The sequence below is a fragment of the Aristolochia californica genome, unplaced genomic scaffold (assembly GCF_029961685.1).
Source record: "Aristolochia californica isolate CCGP_79_NKW_82.1479 unplaced genomic scaffold, dmAriCali1.0.hap1 SCAF_1, whole genome shotgun sequence".
In the NCBI taxonomy this organism is placed as follows: Eukaryota; Viridiplantae; Streptophyta; class Magnoliopsida; order Piperales; family Aristolochiaceae; genus Aristolochia; species Aristolochia californica.
This window is the reverse complement of record NW_027181770.1, coordinates 57082714-57105964: the sequence shown is the minus strand read 5'-3', so window position 1 is coordinate 57105964 and position 23251 is coordinate 57082714. Positions and strand designations below refer to the sequence as shown.

Below are 23251 nucleotides of genomic sequence, written 5' to 3'. Positions count from 1 at the left end.
ATGAGAGAAGCATCTTTCCAAGCTTTGTGAGACTAGCACTAGTAATTGAGAGGATAGTGGATGACAGGTTTTGTGAGGCGCAGTACTGAAAACCAATTTTATTCAAGAGGGTGGTCCAGATAGTATGGGCATAATGGCAAGATAAGAGTATATGATTGGCAGTTTCTAGAGCATTTTGGCAAAAAGGACAAGAGGAATCCTGGACGGTGGTTCCACGCCAAATTAAAGAATCTGAGGTGAGGATTTTATTTCTACAGGCTCTCCAGATAAAAACTTTTGCACGTGGCGGGGCAAGTAGGTTCCAGGCGGAGGCCGTAGGGTGGTCAGACTGATTTGAAATTGTACGCTGAAGCAGTTGAGAAGGTACCTTTTGCATAAGGGGTCCAGATCAATGTAATAGGGTTAATCCGGGGTTTACCTATAGAGATGCTCGAGAGGAGATTAGACGCCAGAATGGCTTTAGAATCCGAGAGAGCTCTTCGGAGGTTCAAATTCCAGCCTCCGGTTTTAGACCATAGATCTGAGATAGAGGCATCAACCTTTCTTGCTAGGATTGAAATAGACTCATAGCTATTGTTGAGGTTGGATCATCCAATCCACCAATCGAACCAAAATTTTGTGGAGGTCCCATTATCGACGTATCATTTAACAACTTTCTCAAAATCAGGAAGTAGCATGTTATTTTTTGCCAAACAGGGGATAGTCGGTAGTGTCTTCCCCCTCTCCTACCAACCCAGATGTTTGTTGGCTTTGGCAGCTACTAAAGCTCTCCAAATCAGATCAGGGAAGAGATTGAATTTCCATATCCATTTTAGGAGGAGATCAGAATTCTTAGTGGCTGTATCACGGATACCAAGTCCGCCAAGTGTTTAGGTTTGCAGACCTCTTCCCATTTCACCAAGTGAAACTTTTTTTCTCACCATTTGGCCCTCCCCACAAAAATCTTCTTTTGATGAGATCAATTTTGTCTCTAATTGAGGTGGGGCACCGGAACATTGATAGAAAGTATCCAAGGATTCCATGAAGGCAGGATTTTATGAGTACCAATTTTCCTGCTTTAGAGAGAAATTTTCCTCTATAGGAAGCCAAGCGACCAACCAGTCGCTCAATAATAGGGAGCCAAGAGCACTTGGAGGGTAATCTAGGGGTCAGGGGAAGACCCAAATAAGTGCAGGGAGTCATCTCAATTTTACATCTGAGGTAGCTAGCCATGGAGTTCAACAAGTTGGGTTCAATGTTAAAACCAGTGATGGATGATTTTGTCCAAATGGCTTTCTTGCTGGAGGAAATTTCAAATAGATTGAGCAAGGCTTTGATGTGAGAAATTTGTTTCATAGAGCCTTCGCAAAAGAAAATGGTATCATCTGCATATTGTAATAGGGCGATGTCCTGTGCAAGATCCAAGGAATAGGGTTGAGCCATCCCGAACTTTTGGCCAATTGAACCATGGTTGACAAATGCTCAGCAATAAGGGTGAAGATGAAAGGTGATAGCGGTTTCCCTGCCTGATCCCCCTAGTGTTATCGTATACAATGTTGATATGTATTTAGGAATTCTACTAGTTTAAGTGGGGAGGGACATTATTGTAATTTTCTGTAGCTTATCACTTAAGGGACTATATAGAGAAAAGGGAGGGAAATAAGGGACGGGACTTTTACCAGAGATCTCTCTGAGTATTCTCGATTTCAGAATTTATTGACATGGTATCAGAGCTGCGTTTGGAGATCATCGGTGTTATCTGAGTAATCCTTTGACGCTATCGGTGCTCTCAGAGGTGGGCTATCTTCCCCCTCTTTCTCAGTTCGTCGGTTTGCAGTTGATTTTGAAGGTTCTAGCGACGTCATCTGGGTTTTGCAGTGAATTTCGGAGGTTCCTTGCTGAGGTTCTCATCTTCGAGGCTTTCGGTGATTTCAGTGCACGACCTTCCGGGAGCAGCACTGTTTCCAGCAAGCGATCGATTCGGCAGATATTAAGGTGAACTATTTTCCCTGTAAATCGAAGTTTTTTGGCCTTGTGTACTTAGCTCGTGATTTTTTCCATATAAAACACTGTTGCTCAAGGGGGTGAAGGGACATTTTCTCCTTGGTGGGAATCAAGTTATATATATATACTAGTTGAGGCGTGAATTTTTTGTGGATTTCGGCATGGGTTTCTATCCAGAGAGGTTTCAGTGTCATCTGGATTTTATCATGTCATCTGATTGGTTAGACTTGTTCCCTATTCTTTTCACAGGTAAAACTTACATTGCCTAGGAATTTCAGTTTCGTTTATTTGTTATGGGAAAAGAGTTATGAGGTCATATATATGGGACTGATCCCACATCGAGAGACCGAGGCTTTGTCCAAGTGGAAAGTCAAGGATGCTCGGGTCATGTCCTAGATTATTGGCTCCGTTGAGCCTCACTTTGTTCTCAATCTGAGGCCTATTAAAAATGCGGCTGACATGTGGAATTACCTCAACAAGGTTTACCATCAAGACAACACGGCTTGACATTTTCAATTGGAGTATGAGATGGCTCATTTCACACAGGGAAGTCTCTCCATTGAGGAATATTTTTTTGGTTTTCAAAATCTTTGGGCTGACTATGCCGACATTGTTTATGCTAATATTCCCATTGCAGCTCTCTTTGGTGTTCAAGCAGTACATGAAACAAACAAGAGAGATCAATTCTTGATGAAGCTCCGTTCTGATTTTGAAATTCCACGTTCTAATCTGATGAATCGTCATTCTGTACCATTTCTAGATGCTTGTTTCAGTGAACTTCTTTGTGAAGAGCAGCGTATAGTAACTCAGGCTGGCATGGAACATCGGGCTAATGTTAGTGCCCCTGTTACTGTGGCTGATGTAGCACAAGGGAGGAATATGGGTAGAGACGTGTGTTGTTCAATGCTTTAGTTGTCAAACTTTTGGTCAATATTGCTCGGGATTGCCCTAAGAAGTTCTGTAACTACTACAAGAAACAAGGTCATATCATCTATGCCTGTCCCATTCAACCTGAAAGGAAGTAGAGTACTGCTTATCATGCCTCCGTTGGTGCCTCTAGTTCTACTGCATTGCCTGCTGCCTCACCGGTTGTTCCTATTCCTGCCCTACAGCCTTAGCACACCCGAACATACTCACTCCTGAAATAGTACAACAGATGATCATTTCTGTTTTCTCTACTTTTGGGCTCTCAGTTAATCATAACATTTCTTCCAAGCCATGGTATTTTGACTCCGGAGCCTCTAACCATATGACCAATACTGTTGTTTCTCTTTCCAATGTCAAAAATTATGATGGAAATCTGAAAATTAACACCGTTGATGGCAGTTCTCTGTCTATCAGTGTTGTTGGTGATCTTTCCTCTTCCTTAATTGATGTTTTTGTGTCTCCTGACCTCTCCACAAATCTTATTTCTGTTGGTCAATTGGTTGATAATAATTGTAATGTCCATTTCTATTGTTTTGGTTGTGTCGTGCAGGATCAAGCGTCAGGGAAAATGATCGCGAAGGGGCCTGAAGTGAGAAGCCTCTTTCTTCTTCACGTTTTTCCTAGTTTTTCTTTACTTTCCTTTGCATGCAACGTTATTAGTTCTGGAACTAAGATGTGGCATAGACGTCTAGGCTACCCAAACTAAGATGTACTTCGTCAGTTGTTTAATTCTGGTTTATTGGGACACAAAGCATGTTCTTCTCTTGATCTTTCTTTTGAATGTCCATCATGCAAACTTGGCAAAATAAAGTTCTACCTTTTCCTCATCATGTAACTCATGCCTTACAATGTTTCAATATTATTCATACTGATGTTTGGGGGATTGCACCTGTTGTTTCTCATTCGCATTACAAGTACTTTGTTACTTTTATTGATCACTTTAGTCGCTTTACTTGGGTTTACTTCCTTCAGACTAAAGCCAAATTTTTTTTAGTATTTAAGCTTCTTACGCTTCTTGAGACTCAATTCTTTGCCAACATCAAGGTCTTACGCTCTGATTCTGGCAGCGAATACATGTCTAATGAGTTTCAGGACTTTCTTCAAAGCAAAGGATTCGTCTCTTAGCGCTCTTGTCCTTTGACACCGCAACAAAACGGTGTTGCTGAGAGGAAAAATCGTCACCTTCTTGATGTGGTAAGAACTCTTTTACTTGAATCATCTGTTCCTCCTTGTTTTTGGTGTGAAGCGCTTTCTACTTCAGTTCATTTGATCAATCACTTACCCTCTCCTACGTTACATCATGCTTCTCCCTTTTTTAAGTTGTTTGGCCATTCTCCTTCATATTTTGATCTTCAAATTTTTGGTAGTGTTTGTTTTGTGCATCTCCCTGCTCATGAACGACATAAACTTACAGCTCAATCTGTTAGGTGTGTTTTTTTTGTTATGCTATACCTCAAAAGGGTTATGTTTGTTATGATCCACATGCTCATCGTATACGTGTTTCTAGGAATGTGGTTTTCTTTGAAAATCAGTATTTCTTTCCATCTCATGTTGAGCTGCCATTTGCATCTTTATCTCTTCTGTCGAGCTTTTATGATTCTCCGACAATTGTGGAAAGGTTCAAACCTGGTTTTGTGTATGGAAGACGTGGTCGATATGAGTTTGGTTCCACTTCCTCTGTGCCCCCTCACGATCTTGACCTAGCGCCTGCTCCTGCTTACATATCTTATGGGCTTGGGCCCATCTTCCAACAGGCCCATTGAGTTCCCAAAGTCCTCTCACGAACACGGATGCCAACAGAAAAGAGGGCGGACTTTGTGGTGATGACTTCAACTGAATTTGGGTTCCAAATAACAAGAATGCCACCGGAGTGACCAAACGCATCTACTGTTGCCCATTCAGGGTCCAATTTATACTAAAGACTTCGAGCAACAAACATATCAAAAGTTTGCAACTTAGTTTCAGTAAGAATTACAATGTGTGGTTTACAATAAAAAATAGCTGCCTTGATGACGTCGCGCTAGGAGCGTGAGCTGATTCCCTTGACGTTCCAAGAGAGAACTATCATGGCAGGGGGAAGTTGAGAATATCCTCTTTCGAGTAGCATAAGAGGCCATGGTAGTATCTGGAGAAGTCCCATGTTAACTCCAGCATTTTCTCCATCTCATGTGAAGAGTATTTGTCCAGATGGACCAAGAGGTGTTGTTTGAGATTTTCGGCACGTTCTCTACGAGAGATCACAGGGAACTTGTCTAGCCATTGGGATCTAGGAAGGGAGGGAGTGGAGGGATGGTTCGGAGTTGGGCAGGATTGTTGCGGGGCAAGTTCTTTTCCTTGTTTTTCTTCTTTCTTCTAAAGTATGTGAATGTAAAGGAGTTGGAGGGAGATTTTTTGGACGTTTTGTGGGAGTAGGTAAGGGAAAAGGAGTGATGGAGGATCTATTGGAGGACTCTCCATCAGAGGCCACCAATGGGTTGTTCGATGTTGGATTCTTTGATGCCAAAGGGGTTGGACAAAGGATGGTAGGGTATGGCGTATGGTAGGAAGATGGTTGGTTGGGGGGGTGTTGTGCCATTTTATAAGCTTTGGATTATCGGAGAGGGGTTGAGAAATCTTGGGAACTAGCAAATAGATTATCATTATGGGATTCACAGTTCGAGGACGGTGGGCTAGACGGGGGGGGGGGGGGGGGGGGTTTGTGAAGAAGGGTCTTGAAGATTTAGATCAAAAGGGATGGACGGGTAGTTTGATGTATTGGAAGTTGGCGGCGGAGTTGATTTGATGTTGGTCTTTTTTTAGGTTTTTGGGGTGTATTTTGGGGATTGGTAAGGATAAAGGATTCTAGGGTAATGGACATGGTGTACTTGAGGGGAAAGGTCTCAATCCGCGCAGAAATTTCGCTAACCGAGGGAGCTATGGCAAAAAACATAGGGGGGCTATGATCCTTTGGGATCAGGTTGCTGACAGGTAATGGGGGAGTCGAGGGAATTTTTTAATTGGGAGATAGAAAGGAAGGAGAGGTATGCGACTGGTTTTCCTGGATTGGTGTCAGCGAGAGGACGGGTGGGGGGTGGCGCGGTTCTCTGTGGGTAAGGATGGGGGTGGACCATTAGGCATTGGGCTCAAGGTGGGAATGGGCGGAAGATGTCTCGAGAAGGGGAATATCAGGATGGAGATTTTTCGGGGTTTGGCCAAGAGCTGGCAGTTAGCCAGATGGCAGGCATATGGACGGTGTTCTGCACGAGGTAAGGGAGGGTGTGTTAGTCGAGAGGACTGATATGTCAGGGTTGATGGATGGATGGGTCAGGTGAGGTGGAGTAATTTGTGGTTGTCAGGGAAAGGATAGGGAGGGGAAGGGTTTTCTGAATTTTTTTTTTTTTTTTTTTGAAATGATGCTGATTTTTATTAAGGCAAAAGCTCAAGAGAGCATATTACAAAGGAGGGAAGCCTTCCCAAACAATGAGAGATTGCTGGGAAGTTCCGAATTTTACCAATTTATTAGCCAAAGAGTTGGTTGATCTAGGAATGAGATTACAATTACAATGTGTAGAAGATACAATGTCAGCAATACTATCAGTGATGGGCCAGTGGCGCCAAGAGGGGAGGTTGTCTTTGGAACACCAACTGATAACCATCTTCGAGTCGCCTTCAATAATTAACTTTCCATGGAGACGATCCTTGAAGATTTGAGGCCGAACAGCAGAGCACTAACTTCAACAGTATTAGAATCGGCAATGCCCACCGGACCAGCATAAGAAAGAATAGGGTCTCCATTGTGACCTCTGAACACACCACCTGCTCCTACTGGCCCAGGACATCCAATAGCACTACCATCAAAATTCAGTTTTATGGAGTCGCAAGGGGGAGGATCCCAGATAGCCATACTCGGAGCTCTGTTGGGGCCAGACATATGAGCGATCAAATTCAAAATTTCCCCAGGGGAAACCCCCGATAGAGTGGCATAATCCTTCTTTGTATGAAGCCAGCTCGAGATGAGGCCAACGACATGAGAAGCCGTGTTGTCTGGGGTGCTAGCTTTGGAGTTGAATCTTCAATTATTCCGCTCGAGCCAAATGCACCAAGGAACATGCGCAAGACAGGCCGAAAGAATTAACTTGCCCAGCCGAGGAAGGAGAATCCCTTGAACCATCTCAAAGGTGCCAAAGAGGTCCTAATGTAGCCCCAGTTGGAGCCCCATTTTTTGAAAGATCTTCATCCAAACTTGCCATGAAAATCCACAATGTAAGAGGACAAGAAAGATTGGGGGGACAGTGAAGCCTCTCAGGTTGTCTGAAGTAAGAATATGTTCTTTGATGGTTGACCACACAAAAAATTTGATTTTGCTTGGCGCCGAGAGTTTCCAAGCCAAATTCACCTTGTGCTCATGAGTATTGTAGTCTTCCTTTCTAATATGAGAGTAAGCAGGTTTTCTGAATTTCAAAATTTGAATTTTTTCTCGGGGAAATAAACTCAGTGGGTTCCGAGGGGACTGGTCGTTGTTGAGTTGGATCAGTGTTGACTCGCTCCTATCTTAACTCAGTGTTGGCTTGGACCCGGTTTGACTCAACATTCCCCGAAACCGAGTTAGACTGAGTTTGACTCGGTACAGTATCTTGCAAGTCAGAAACCATGGAGGGGAGAGCAACCATCTCCTCGAAGTCCAGGATGACCCAGGCAGAATAGCCACGGGAAATAAGCTGAACTTGGTGAGAGCCACTTACCGGAGATTTTGGTCGGAGGGAGAATTGTTCGCCGGTTGGTCTTCGGCCCAAATGAGCTCGCCGAAGATGCTCGCCAGACTTTTCAGGGTATGGCCACATCGAAGCTCCGTGGGGATGCCTCGAGCAATCACCCAGTGGCTAGTGAATGGATTGGTGAGGCCGGGAGCCCAGTTCACTTCGCTCTGGATGCTTTGTAGTACACATCGATCTTCTTTCGATTTGAAAATAATGAGCAATCTTCTACCTTGAATATGGTTGATGGCCTGTAGCTTGAGCGCAACGACTTTGCTCTAGATCCAAGCTTTGATTTGCTTGGCTGAGTTGTAATCGGGTGAACTGAAATCACTGCCGTGGACAGTCGCTTAGCTCCTTCGATTAGGGCTTGGTCCGGAAGTATCAAGGAGGTGTGGCTCTCATGGTGACTAATTTGGGATGGGGGCAGAGGCGGAAGAGTGGGATTTTCTCTTTGGTTTTTTTTGGGGGGGTGTGATTTTTTCCTGGAGGGAAGTGATGAAGGGAGGAGGGTCGGCTTTTTTCTTACGCGAGGTGATGAGGGTGGTTGTTGTTGGGGGGGGTTTAAGATTTGCAGGAGTGAAAGGAGATTTTTTTTCCAGCCAAGGCCGGAGGTGGGGCTTTGGGGAAGAAATAACGTACCCATAATTTTTGGACCCCGCCGCTGCGTGATGGAGCACTCGAGTTTCCCTCTGTGGTATTGTGTGTGGATTTGGAACTCCAGATCTCCTGTGAGGAGAGATTTTCCCGAGCTTCTACCCGTCCTGCCAACCAAGACCTTGTCCAAGACGGCAACAAAAGCCTCTGCGGCTCTGATTGGAATGGAGATGAAGGACTTTTTTGTTCCGGACCTGGATTGCTTCTCCATTTCTCTCTTTCGCCCATCGAAAGGAGGTGGAGGTGCTTCCATTCTGGAAGTTTAGGGCTGCGGGATCCTCAACCCTAATTCTCTTCCTCAAGGTGTGGTTGACGACAGTTTGCCATCCTGGGTCATTTGTGGCCTGTCGCGTTCTAGATTCATCTTCTGGTGGATTGTGCTGAGGCTGCTGCTGCAGCCGCGCTGGTTGGATCTAGGCGATTCCGGTGTCTGTGGCTTGTCCCACTCGGAGAGGTGGGGCAGAGATAGGGATGGTCTCCCGTGGCAGGCCATTTCGTCTGATCCCAAATGCATCCTACTTGTGCCAGCATCCTATTTTTATTATTATATCATCTCACAACTGATTCTAAGATTTGCAACAGTGAATAAAATATGACTAGGTTGTACATCAATTCTGTTAGTCTTTACAAACATTTACTTGAAGATGCTGTCAAAAGAAAAATATGTACCTGTAAAGTGTCTCATAAATCAGAGGAACAGAAATAAGATAATGTGGCTGGTATCGCTGCAAATCTTCCTATCAACCAAATACCAAACAACATCAACGTGAAACCAAGAGATAACAGCACGTTTATCATGTTAACAAAGCCAAAATAGACAAGTAATTTCATCCTGTCAGCATGAAGCGACAAATGTATAATGACTCTATGACAAAGCATGCAGTGTGTACAAAGGAATGGTTACAAAAATATCATGCTAAGATATTGAAGTCATTTTACACTATATATTTATGTCCCTCATGAGTCTAGGATTTTTCTGTTATAAGTCTTAGTTAAGTCAGTAGTTAGAGAGATATCATGTTGGAAAAGAAATTTTAAATGTTGTCTATGATGTGGGGCATTTTTCTCTTTTAAGTGTAAAATGATTAAGTGATTAATGAAAGGAGATTAGGGTTCGAATTCTGACCCCTAAGAAGACTGCCAGACTTGCAGCAGTTCTGGTCTCTTCTCCCTCCCTGTTTCTTCTCTTTCTCTCTTTTATTCTATTCTAAACCTCATTAGAGACAGATTTTCACAGGAGTAAATTGTATTCCTATTACAAAGTAGTGATGAGATGAAGAAAATACCTTCAAGTTTTTTACGGTGGTGTAAACTTGCTCGATGCCGTAAGTAAGTGTAAAATACTCACAAGCACGCTCATATGCGTGCCATGGAGGAAGCATACTCAAGAATCTGTCACCAGCTTGAGCAGGTACAACATCCCACAAGTTATGTATCTAGATAAAAGTCATAGAGAAGTCAGACAGGTTACAAATGCAAGGTAAAAACTCTAAAAAATATATATACAAGTTTAACTCCACCTAAAAATTCCTATATGAACTGTTTATGGAAATCTAGAAAATAAGAATAAGTATTGAAAAGCTCTCATGACTTCCAAAAATGAGACAACTCCAAACCTGATGCAAAAGATTTCTATGTGTGAGCATTACACCTTTGGGAGTCCCAGTTGTTCCACTTGTATATACCAGTGTTGCAACATCATCCAGGTCAATGGCTTTATAGATGTAACGTTGCCCTACCAATGAAATAACTAGTCAGTAACATTAATGCTCCAGAGGGGAATAAAAACATAAAAAACCATTCATATGCAACCATATTACAACAAAAAAAAATAGATAATCTCTAAGGCGACAAGAGAATATCACTTTTTCAAAAGAACCGGTATCTACATCAGATGAAATACAATGAGGATTGTTAATCTGATTATGATCTTCAAGGACTTTACTATTCAAAATAATAAATAAATCCTAAGGCTTTCTGACTTGAAGGAAAATAGTACTATAGAAAAGAAAATTATGAAATTTGCAAAATGGAAAGTGTGGGAGAGATAAGGGTTTAAATACTTCTCTATCATTTTTATAACTAAAACAATACTCAAAATTACAATCATGTCCCTATTAGGAATTTACTATTTATAGGAAAACACTATCTCTGAAAATAATGGAAACTAAAGTAACTAGCTTTTGATAGTACCCCTCAAGCTAGAGCATAGAGCTTCAGTTTATTTAAAAAAATGTTATTAGAAAACAAGTCCAAGGGTATTTTGGTCATTTCATCTCATCATAGATTTATTCTTCTATGTAATCTTTGTTTTACATGTTGAATTGTATCTATGGTTTAAGTTTCATGTACATAGAACATATTAAATGGGAGATATAAGGAAATAAGGCTTGTTGTGTAAGTGAGAGCATTTCTTTAATTTATTGAGACTCACAATTAAATAGAGAGGAGGCTGGGCATGACCCCCGAGGAGCTCTGCTTTTGAACTTTTCTCCATTCCCACCTCTCACTCCCTCTCTCCTCTCTTCTACTTCTCAATCATGGATTTTCACAAATGTCTCACAATGTTCCCTACTCTTAAGCATAAGAAAATATAATTAAATTGGTCTAAGCTACATCAACACCAGTACTCTTACATTCTTCCCCTCAAACTAGGCAATATATGTTAATGATCCCCAACTTGAACATAATAGAAACTCTTTTGATCCTTCAACATTCAACTTCTTTAATCTCCTCAACAACAGTCCACCACTAATTTCTGTCTTTTGCTTTGTTTCTCTTTCATAGAATCTCGCACCATTTAATAGAATCTCTTGGAGTGTTTCTGGTCTCTCATTCCGAGATCAGCAAATTCTGTGGCTGATGCTCTAGCCAATCAAGGAGCCTCCTTGCAATCTCTTGTTGTCAGGAGTTAGCTCCTTTTGTTTCTCTTAATAAAATTCACATTTCATAAAAAAAATAGAATCTCGCACCATTTAAAAAGAAAAACAGTCCACCATGAGATGTCCAATTCTAAACATAGAACAAAAAAGGAAGAGAAAAGCTCTCGTGATAAAAACAAATATAGAAGTACCCTTTTTTTCTCTTAAGCACCCTTTTTCAGCTCCCAAGGTGGCTAAAGTTTATGTTTAGCATACTGCCAAATTGCATGGCATGTCGAGGTCTATCATTTTAAGACTAGAACTCAGTTTTCCAGAGATCCTTTTGGAAGTTCTTTGCACTTCAAGGACCCACTTTAAAGATGTCCACTGCAAATCACCCTTAAGTGAATGGCCAAACAGAGGTCCTCAATCAGTGTTTGGAAACTTAACTCAGTCTTTTTTGTAGGGCAGAAGCTAAGGGAGTGGGTTTGGTTCTTGCCTTCAGCTGAGTTTACTTATAACACTGGCTATCATACAGCTACTCATACAACTCCTTTCCAAGTTTTATAAGGCGTGCTGCCATCAACACTTCCTTCCTATGAGCTGGGTAAAACTCATGTTCTGGACCTTGAGCGCACCTTGTTGGACAAAGACAAGGCCTTGCGGCATCATTTTACTTGTACCCAAGACCATATGAAGATGTACCATGACAAGAAGAACTCCAAGAGAACAAGCTGATTTATTTCAAGCTCCAGACTTAACAACCATAATCCGTAGTAGCTTGCTGCCACCATAAGTGGCCTTCCAATTTTATGGACCCTTCCGTGTCTTGCAACGAATGGGAAAGATAGCCTACAAGCGGAAAATATTGCCTGAAGTATCTGTGCTTCATGTATTCCATGCCTCTCAACTTAAACCGTGAAGGGGACAACAACAGGTAGTAGCTTCCCTTCCACTCTTCTTGGGCAATTCTTCTCTTCCCCCACAGCCTCTTGCCATCTTAAGAAGTGCTAAGTCCATCAGAATGGCCGTCTGAAGTTGGAGCTTCTGGTAGAGTGGGATAAAGCTCCTCTTGAAGATGCCACAAAGGAACTCGAAGAGATGAATAGAGTGATAGATGCTGGCATTTATTGAGTTTAATAGGGGTAGTCTTTTTATGTAATGGATAAGAGGATAGTTATGAATAAAGAGAAGGGGAGTTATTAGTAGGCATGAATGGTTTCGTTTCAATGAGAGAGAATGTGTGTTGCAGCCTTGTTTTAACAAGTGGGTGGACGTGTAAAGAGTCCTTCCTTGAGAAAGTAACTCAATGACTTGTAATCTCTTAAATAGTTGAATTGAGGAGTTGGGGTGTACCAATAATCCCAACCAAAGTTCTCTCCTTTTAGGCACGTTTTTTCCCTCTAACCACAAACTCTCTCTTCCACTCTTTCTCTAATTTCCTTACCCTCCCATAATGCACTCTAAATTCGAGGCACACGAAGGAATAGGAGCACTATGAAATCGCTATAGGGGAGAGATGAACAAAGTCATGCCGATCGCCCTCGTTACCATCCAGCATGATGCTGCAAACTTCCCAAGCAATTCTCAGGTCAGGGTTTTGATTCGAAACAACTTTCAAATCGCCTGTGGCCATCTTGTTTAAGCATCAAAGATTTACAAGCACAAGAACTGGAAAACTTGAAAATTAAAGACAAATCTTTGGAGAGAGGTAGATCTATGAAACTAGGAAAAGAAGACTTGACAAAATAAAGCAAGACCAAGAAGAAGGATTGAACAACATCGCCTCTATGGGAGTGGTTAACCTATAGACCCTAGACGACCTCCTCTAATACCATATGAAATTTGCAGAATGGAAAGTGCGGGAGATGTAAGGATTTAGAGACCACTCTTCCCTATTTATAACATAAGCAATATTCAAAAATGACAATCATGTCCATGTTTACCTCAAAGACAAATTTAGAGACCTCTCTTCCCTATTTATAACATATGTAATATTCAAAAATGACAATCATGTCCATGTTTACCTCAAAGACAAAGGAATCTACTTGCAATAGGAAAACACTACCTAGAAAATAAAGAAAACTAAACCAACTCCAAATAACAAGTTCTAGCAGAAACTAAGGGAAGATCAGTTTATATCCAGCAATTCAAAAAATAAAAAAACAATGGATTGAGGAAAAAGAGAGAAAAGAGACAAGTCTATACGATAGAAATAGAGATAAGAAAGGGTGAGGAGATCAAGTAAACTGAATTAGATGGAATATCTGGTACTAAATATCAAAATAAAGCAATTCATCAACCAGTCCTCAAATTTGTTTAGAGTATAACCTTCATTACGGGTATCAAGAAATGACTGGTGGTGATCTTGCCCCAAATCAATAATATCTTTGTAGCTGAAAAGAGGTATCCCTTTCGTCACATCACCATCAAGGAGAGCTTTGTCACCCCATAGTAGAATGATAAATCTTATATCTGCTTTTGAAGTGAAAGTCTCCGAAAGGCGATTGAATAGATCTACACTATCCACCACAAGTGCAACACTAGAATAAAAAAAAAAGACAAGAATCCACTTCAGAGCCACTGAGATGGATAATAAGGTAGTTAATATTTATGGCTGTAAGAAAAATCCAAACAAAATGATTAACATTCAAATAAAAAAGATCAACGACAAACTCCAGTAAAAAATACCACATATGATATATTTTCCAGTGTTAGCTAACCATAGGAAAGAAATATGAAGCTCTCAAAAGCATAGCTCAAAATGAATGCAGACAAAAATCAATAGATAGAAAGCATCTAAACCAAAATCCGAGCCTAAGAGTGGCATAGGAAAGGTCTCTCCTAGTTGCTAAAAGTCTCCTCCATAATGCTGTTTTTGAAGGCAAACCTCCACAACCAATTGGTGAGGAAAGAAAAGTACATTAGCTTAAGCTGCCTAATTTCGAGCCCCCTGCTTCTTTTTTTTCCTAGAAAAAATAATTTTCCACCAAGCAAGTGGCTACTTGAATTTGTTTTCTGACACCCTGGTACAAATTTGTGCTGCAATGCTTCCAGTTTGAGATTTTAGTCACTGGACATGAAAGCAATGACATAAAAGTTGTTTGGAAATCTAGCTACTGTGGATTTAATTAGTGCAACTCTGCCAGCAAATGATAAGAGCCAGCCCTACCAAGAGGCAAGCCTCCTTTCAAATCTCTCCACTATTGGGGACAACAGGTGCTTTGATTTTTTTTTCCAAATGGAAATTTAAGAAAATGACCTCAAATCCATCTCACTTTGAGTCAACAGGTGCTTTGATGGCCTAATAGACCATGATAGCTTGCAGGAAAATCCCTTTTAATATATTTCAGGAGTCTCATTATCCTTTGCACCTTTCTCAGATAAAGATTAATACATTGCACTCCAGATTAATCCCAAATAATCCTCTGCCCAGAGATTGATTCAAAGAAGTTAAGTCTTTCAGCTTAAATAACCGGGCTCCTCCTCACCTTCATGAAAGAGGATTGTGTTATCCATGATTTGTAAGAAAGGAACTTGGACCTGACTGTCTCTAGTAGACAATCCTGTGACCCAGCCATGGCACTCACTGCTTTGAAGATTGAAAAGTGCCTCCCCAATGACTATAAACAGGAATGGGGAGAAAAGATCTCCTTGCCTTAACCTTGAGGAACTTGTGCAAGTGGCCTTTCATTGTGCCAGTGAGATTGAGCAGACTAATGATAAACAACTAAAGGGAGTAAAAAAGGAGAAGACAACAGGGCGATGCTGGCTAGGGAGAAGATGACAAGAGAATGTGTAGATCATAGAGAAGATCGGTGCTCAGGGAGCACGGAGGAAGTTGGAGAAGCATGGGATAACCAATGAGACAATCGTCAAAGGGAGACTCATTGTGACTCTGAAAGAACAAAAATAAAATTAAAAAATTAAAAAAAAAAAAACAAAAACAACAAAGGAAGGATCGTTGCAGATGGTGTGGACTCTATGCATGAGAGATGAACTATCATCCGAAGGAACACAAAATGGAGAACTAATGCGATTGCCTCACAAAGGAAAAGGAACCTCCTCCGATTTGGTGACTCTAGGGTCTTTATTGACAAAATCGCCTTCAACCAATAGGAAGCAATTAAAATTTCAAAAAAAATCAATAAAATCGAACCAGTGAATGGGAGGCCTTCAACCGAGAGGAGGCAATATTAAAAAAACAAGTTCTACAGGTCCAGCCTCTGTCGTCTTTGCAACCTGGAAAAGGAATCAGTGAGCCACTTATTCATCCACTACCCTATTGCAACATCAATCTAGGACCTTTCATGAGCCTTTTTAAACTTCAAGGTGCCCTCCGGTGCTCCTTCTACCCTCTCAACTAGTAAAAATACTCCCAATGCTTTCCTCTCTTGGGCTCAATCCTCTAGAAAGTTTGCTTGATTGTGATTCCTTGGGTGCAATGGAATGAAAGGAATGGAAAACACTTCTACTAGAAGGCCTCCTTCTATGCAGCAATTAATTGCTAGCGCTGACCAGCAGATTGTCTCTTTGGTTAGCACTAGACCAGCTTTTGATGGAATCCCTAGTGAGCTCATGTGAAGCAGCTGGAGTCTGGTTGCTCGGATGGCAAGCGCAAATCAAGTTGGGTCACAGACATGGAGACTTCCAAGTGCGGGCAACATTAAGCTAAACTTTGATGGATATTCAAAAGGAAACCAGGGCTGACCCGGTTTGTTGAGGTGTTTAGGTAGCATGATGGCACAAAAATCCTATCTTTTTTTTTTTAAATGCGCAATAATCCTATCTTACAATAGACCATTGGGACATTTTGATCCAACCATAGCTGAAATCTTAGCTGTCCTCCATGGTCTAAGGCTCTATCAGCAGCAATTCTCGGCCCTTCTTGAGGTTGAGTGTGACTCAAGAGCAGTCATTGGTTGGTGCAGACACCCTAGAACCCCCCCAGGCAACATCTTCAAACCTATAAAATTTGCAACCTAGCCCCAAATGTTGTTTGTCTTTTGTCTCAAGTAAAAGAAGTGCTAATGGTGCTGCTGATATGCTTGCAAATGAGAGGGTGGCCCAACAATCTTTCATTGTGCTGACCCCCTACCCCCCTTTCCCACCTTCCTTTTAGTACTCTTGTTCCGGCCTTGAGCCAAATAAGCTTGCCTTTTTTCAAAAACAAAAAACAAAAAAGCATATTTACCCTACCAGACACTTTTCACTGTTCCATGTCCAATTTGATTGAAACTTGTTAAGTTGGGTCCAAGGCCCATCCCAAAATGACTAGCCAACTTAGGAAACCTCTTTCTCAACTAATAAACTCAAGATCTTTGTACTCACTAATCCATGTGGGACTATTCCTTAACACTCCCCCCTCACGTGTAGGCCCTCTTTTGTGGTTCTACAAATGGATAATTTAGGTGTAGGCCCTTTTTTTGTGGCTCTACAAGTGGATAATTTTTAGGTGTAGGCCCTCTATTGTGGCACTATAAGTGGATAGTTTAGGTGTAGGCCCTCTTTTGTGAGTCTACAAGTGGATAATTTAGGTGTACGCCCTCTTTTGTAGCTCTACAAGTGGATAGTATAGGTGTAGGCCACATATGAGTACCTGCTCTGATACCATATTAAGTTGGGTCCAAGGCCCATCCTAAAATGACTAGTCAACTTAGGAAACCTCTTTCTCAACTAATAAACTCAAGATCTTTGTACTCACTAATCCATGTGGGACTATTCTTTAACAAAACTCCAATACGGAATCAAGCACATGCCTTCAACTCTGACATTTGGTAGTGTCCTTTTTAACCTAATGACCCGCATGTTCCTATATATACCTTCTTGGAAGTCATCAAAAATTAATTGTTACACTTTATTTTGAGCAAGGCACTTGACTGTTCATAAGTGGGAACTATGAAAGTCACTGATGACTTGGGGTAGTGTCCTTTTAACCTTATGGCCAACACATTCACGTACCTTCTTGGAAGTCATCAGAAAAATCATCTGTTACTCTTTATTTTGAGCAAGGCACTTGAACGTTTGTAAGCAGGAACCTCTCCATGGTTCATCACGTGAATTCCATTTCCAAGATGGAGAACATTCAAGCTTGGATTACCCCCAGTTGATGGATCAAGACAAATCCCAAAATCTCTTTTAACCTTATGGCCAGCACGTTCACGTACCTTCTTGGAAGTCATCAGAAAAATCGTCTGTTACTCTTTATTTTGAGCAAGGCACTTGAACGTTTGTAAGCAGGAACCTCTCCATGCTTCATCACATGAATTCCATATCCAAGATGGAGAACATTCAAGCTTCCCGAGTTGATGGATCAAGACAAATCCCAAAATCTCTTTCAACTTTATGGCCAACACGTTCATGTACCTTCTTGGAAGTCATCAGAAAAATCATCTGTTACTCTTTATTTTGAGCAAGGCACTTGAACGTTTGTAAGCAGGAACATCTTCATGCTTCATCACGTGAATTCCATTTCCAAGATGGAGAACATTCAAGCTTGGATTACCCCAGTTGATGGATCAAGACAAACCCCAAAATCTGCTTGAGGGTAATCCTAAGCCAAAGAGGGAAGATAGGTAGTATGTGAATGTCTCTTCTAATCAATTTTGCTCTCTTTAGAATACTTAGTTCCAGAAAGGGTCTCTTTTAAAAGTTTAAAGCTTGTCAATGTTTCAAAGTTTTTTTCCTATCAATATAAAACAAATATATATATATATATATATATATATATATATATATATTATTTATTCTGTTACTGATGAAAGTGTATCAACAGTTATTCTTAGCTAGCAGTGCATGATCTCCAACAGATGGGTACCTCCACTAGTTGCAAGATGAGATGGATGGATTAGATGAATTATGATGCCAGCTTGAATGGTAATAGAAGCCAATGCAGTGAAATTGCTTTTAGGGATAGCATGGTTATTTAAGATGAATTATGCATCTGTATTGTTGGTTCCAGAAAGGCCAAGCTTATATCTCTTTCAAGGTTTAAAGTTTTTCAAAATTTATCTTTTCAGTCACTTGATAATGGAATGTGAAGACCATCATGGCTTAGGTCAAAGTTTCATGAGTCCAAGTACCAACAAAAGCCAATAGTCTGGCAGAATCCTTTGCAAGGAGTGAGCTTCCTGACCATACCTTGTTGGTTGGAACTCCTTCAAAATCACCCCCAACCCCTAGAACAATAATTCAATATAAGTGCAGCTGCTGTAACCTTCTTTTTCTTCTCTCTTGCATATGACTGCCTTTTTTGGCCCTCATCTATATCCTTTCATCTCTTAATAGTATTCATGCCTATACATCTATCTATTCGTTTTGCTATATACATATAGACTCCCTAAAAGTGGCTTGATCTCAGCTTCCGAGATTTGGTTAGTAAGTCTGAGGGAGATTGGTCTCTGTTATCTAGTGATGGATTAGTTTTCTATCAGTCAACACAATGGCCGTGGCTATGCTGGATACCTATCTCACACGTCCAACAAACACTGAAGTGGCTATTAGTGGTTATCATACTTTGGTCGGACCACTTGAAAGTCTATATTATTAACTTTATCATTCTCTTAACATAGTATAAAAGAGAAGAGGATAGACACAATGGCCGTGGCTATGCTGGATACCTATCTCATATGTCCAACAAACACTGAAGTGGCTATTAGTGGTTAGCATACTTTGGTCGGACCACTTGAAAGTCTATGTTATTAACTTTATCATTCTCTTAACATAGTATAAAAGAGAAGAGGATAGCCGACTTTTAAACTGGTCACACCTATTATCCCTTTTCTACTGCATGCATCTACTTTTCCTGTTCTTCTCATCTGACTTCTTTTCTACTCAGTTTCTTTTTCTCTTTTTAGTTTCCTGATTGCACATGATATCAGTACAAACGATATGTCCATATATTTTTTATTCAATGGTATGTTAGTAGTCTATGCTTGTTTAGACCTAGACATATGAGGAAACATCAGTGGATAAAAAGTCCCATCGTTCTATAGTTGAACATATGCTCCACATCTCAAGTTAGTTATCTATGAGTGAAAATTTGGCGTAGAAGCACAATACCATGTTGGTTTACGCTTAAAAAGATCTTATGCTTATTAATAGCAAATGGGCCTACCTAACTTCAGCTAGTCATCTGTAAGGAACTGCCCAGCTTGAACAAGACATGCATATGTAACTGTAAGGAAAATGATATCTTCCAATATGACAGAATACACACACAAAGAAATATCCATTATAATCAAAATCTCCTTGGGTAAACTAGAGAGCACCAAGAGGAGGGTGTCGTGCCCTTACCTTTCAGAATGATTGTATATCAACAGTAACTCTTCAACAGATGACCTAGCACCCCGAACCACATTAATTGCACCAGTAGACATGATACCTATTGACAAGATTTTTAAACATAAGACATGCAAAGAGTTATGAGTACTCCAGTAAATAATGCATGTAGACAAAACAGAACAAGATAGCTGAAGTGTTGGAGGAAATGGTAGCAATTCCAGCAAATTAACTTCTCTATTGCGTCAATTGAGATAAATAGGTTTGAATTCTACTCTCTAAATAATTAATCAGCTTAAGTTGTTTACAAAAGAAAATTAAAATACACTGATTAGAAGCATATTTGTCACTCAAAATAAGTTAAAGTGATACAATTACAGAGCAGGGGTGGAAACAAGTCAAGCTTTGGCAGGTTCAGGTTCGGCTCCAGCCAAAGCCTCGTACTTCCTCTTGATTTTTGGCTCAAGCAAAAATCTTGAGGCTCAATCTTGAGTTAAATGGGAGGAGAGGCCTCTGCACCTCCTTCCCCATTTCAGTGAATCTTGACAGCACGGTGCTGCGCAGGAGGGTTGCCTTTTCCTCCTCTCCTCTCTGTCAAAACAGGGAGATCACCTCCTTGTTTCAATAGAGAGGAGAGGGGATGTGACACTCCCCTTCTCTCTTTTACCAGGATGAGCAGCACCGCCCCTCTCAAGGTTCAAGAAAAGTGAGAAGAGGGTGTCCCCTCCTCTCTTTACTAGGGGAGGCAGTGTCGCCCCGCCCTATGGTAGCTGAAGAAAATAGAGGAGAAGAAGATACGAATAGAAGACAACAGAGGAAGAAGAGAATAGAGGGAAGAGAGAAGAGAACCAAAAACTTTACCTGTTCTAGGAGCACTACCTTTGTTTTTTTACCAAATGGCATTTCATACCAGGGTATAGTTTCAAGCCAGCTTGCAAGCCTCGAACAGAGATAAGCCAGGCTTGCGCTAGGCTAATTTTAGTGAACAAGTTGGGTGGGCACCTAGCCAAGCCTGAGTAGTTCATGAGCTGGCTTGCCTCAATGCTACCGCTACCTCTGTACCTTAATTATCACCGGCGGAATGAAAACAGAGAAAAGAAAAGAAAACCCTCGCTGTTAGGTCCCATAAGGAACAAACCAAGAGGGGATTGAATAGGTTTCTTAACTTTACTTACAAGACATATGTAATGGAGTGATGAGGAAGATCCGAGAGCTGAGAGAGCGAGAGGGAACAGAGTGTAAGGAGCGAAGAAGAAGGGAAGATCAAGTGCGTGATCACGACAATGGAAGACGTTGGGAGTGAGGAAGAGAGCAAGAGAGAAGAAAAGAGCATGACCGAAGGAGAAACAGTGACCAAGTTGTGCAAGAGTCTTGGGAATGGAATAGCGAAGACGTGAGAAATCAGCGGAGAATGATGACATTGGAAGGGAGAAGCATGGATACGATGGTCAGGAGCGTGAGACGGAAATGGAAACTGAATCTGAAGATGGAGAATTGGAAACTTGTGGGCGGCCTCGCTCTGAAAGTTCTAATCAACAATGCAATATGGACAACGAGAAGAGGAAGAATCAGCAGTTACTCTATGTGTCTACAAGATGATGAGATACAACCAATTTCAAGACTACGTTTGCAGCAAATTGTCAACAATAATGCCTCAAATGAAATATAAAAGTTAATAGAAAAGAGAGGTACTACAATTTTAAAAGCAAAGAGAAACAAGTTATGTAAATATTTTGTCTGAACAACTTTGGATAGGTTTCAATAACTTTCAGTTAGTTGGGATTAGGTTTGCTGGCAAAATCAAATGGTGGATTAGGTCTTCAGTCCATTATTGTGATAAGCAAAGCATTGCTTGCTAAGTGGTTATGGCGTTTTGGCATGAAACCTCAGATGCTTTGACAGCATCTTGTTGTCATTAAATATAACTACTCAGAACTGCTGGTTGCATCCAGAGTACATTCCAACTCAGGCATCCAGTTTGTGGAAATCAATTGTTCGCTGAAACCTCATTCTGTCCAAGCAACTTGTTTTCATGTCAGTAGCGGCACAAGAGTTCGATTCCGTTTGGATAAATGGATCAGGAACACTTCTTTGGACATGGCTTTTCTACGACTCCTTAATGTGGTTTTGCTTCAAGATGTTTGGTTCCACAGTCCTTTATAGATGATGTTGGGATTTTATTTTTCACAGGAACCTAAATGTTGAAATCATTGACGTTGGATGCCTCCTCTCTCTTTTAGATAATAGATTTATTATTTTCTCAGATAATGACGATTTAATTAGGAAGATCAACGTATCCAACGTTTCCTTCGTTTCTTCCTTTTATGGTCACCTAATGTTTGATCTCCCTCTGTTTTATCATGCTTCTGCTTTGGTTTGTAAAGTACCTGCCCAAGATGAGGTCAAACATTTCCCTACTGTGCTTCCAACAGAAATTTTTTTACTACAGATCAATTGCTCAAGCAAGGTCAGATTGTTGAGAACTTGTCTTGTAAGCTTTGTAACATTGTAGATGAATTGATGTATCACCTTTTCAGTCGGTGTCCATTTTTATTTTATTTTTATTTTTTTTAGGGGTTTGGGGTGCCATATTGACAACTTTTGTTTTTTCAATGCATTTTCCTGATTTTATGGTTCAGTTTTTAAAAAGGCCCTTGCCCTCCCAAGATAGGACTTTATGGCAAGTCTCCCTTGCTGCTACTATTGGGGCTATCTGGAATGAAAGAAATAATCAAACATCTAATGGTAGGCAGTATTATATAGGAGGGGTGATTGAGCATATTGTCCATTACACGCATTCTTGAGTTAGTAAATTTTCCAGTCTTCAGTTTTTATCGAGTTCTGTTCTGCCCATGCATTGTGGGGCGATATAGCTGCTTCTTCTAAATCTCAAATTCCCACTCTTGTTTCGTGGTCTCTCACTGCCAAGGGTTGGCTGAAACTCAATTTTGATGGGAATTCAAGGAATTATCCAAGTCCCATTAGGGGCCAGAGTTGTGGTTAGGGACCCTTCTGGTCTTGTCCTTCATGTATACTTTGTGCCATTAGGTTATGTGATTCCACTGAGGCTGAACACTAGACCCTTCTTTGGAGTGTAAAGTTCTTCCTTCAGAAGTTTTTAGGTTCTTCAGTTATTTGGTTATCTCTTGGTTTTCTCCAGGAAAACCTCATCCTTGGCGGTTTCTTTATATTCATGATGAGATCGTTGAGTATTCTAGGCAACTTGACATCAAGAGGGTTCATACTGTAAGAAATGCAAATTCAATGGCAAATTCTGTGGTGAGAAATGGAGCAAATCTTCCTGCTCTCGTAGTTTCAGATTATTTTCCTTTTGATTTTTGTTATTTTTTATAGGATATGAGCAGTCCTTTTCGCTTCTCTATTTTACATCCTTTCACTTATTTATGAATTTCTCATCATTTCAAAGAAAAAAAAAGACAGAAATGATTAAAAAAAACTTGAAGCACACCTTGATCTGCAACCAACCATCTACATGAATTATCCGCAAAAAGTGCTAGCTTTTCATCTGGCATAACTCCTAAAACTCTTAAACCTTCAGCAAAGTATATAATTTCCAGCTCAAGCTGCCATTTTGAGATCAGAAAAATATTCAAATGAAAAAACTATGTATTAGTGAACCAGAACAATAAACCTAGCATGAGAAATTAAAAAGGAAATAAATATAATACATTGAAAAAATCTTTTATTTTGAAAAAAAAGTAATTGCAACCACTTGGAAACTATAGGGAAACTACACATTTAAACATGAACACAAATAAAAAAAAAAAAAAATTCAAGACTGATCTCCTC

At 40.7% G+C, this 23251-nt stretch overlaps 1 protein-coding gene across 3 annotated transcripts in view; it reads right to left on the bottom strand.

The window, feature by feature from the left end:
* Positions 1-23251, bottom strand: part of LOC137952278 (probable acyl-activating enzyme 16, chloroplastic) — a 54397-nt gene that overhangs the window by 23547 nt on the left and 7599 nt on the right. For all 3 annotated transcript variants that reach the window (XM_068799399.1, XM_068799407.1, XM_068799415.1), the window contains exons 4-9: positions 22911-23025; positions 19457-19544; positions 13493-13704; positions 9917-10035; positions 9587-9736; positions 8970-9037 (exon numbers count right to left, since the gene is read on the bottom strand). In XM_068799399.1, the coding sequence (XP_068655500.1) occupies positions 8970-9037; positions 9587-9736; positions 9917-10035; positions 13493-13704; positions 19457-19544; positions 22911-23025 (752 nt within the window). The remainder of the gene's footprint in view (positions 1-8969; positions 9038-9586; positions 9737-9916; positions 10036-13492; positions 13705-19456; positions 19545-22910; positions 23026-23251) is intronic.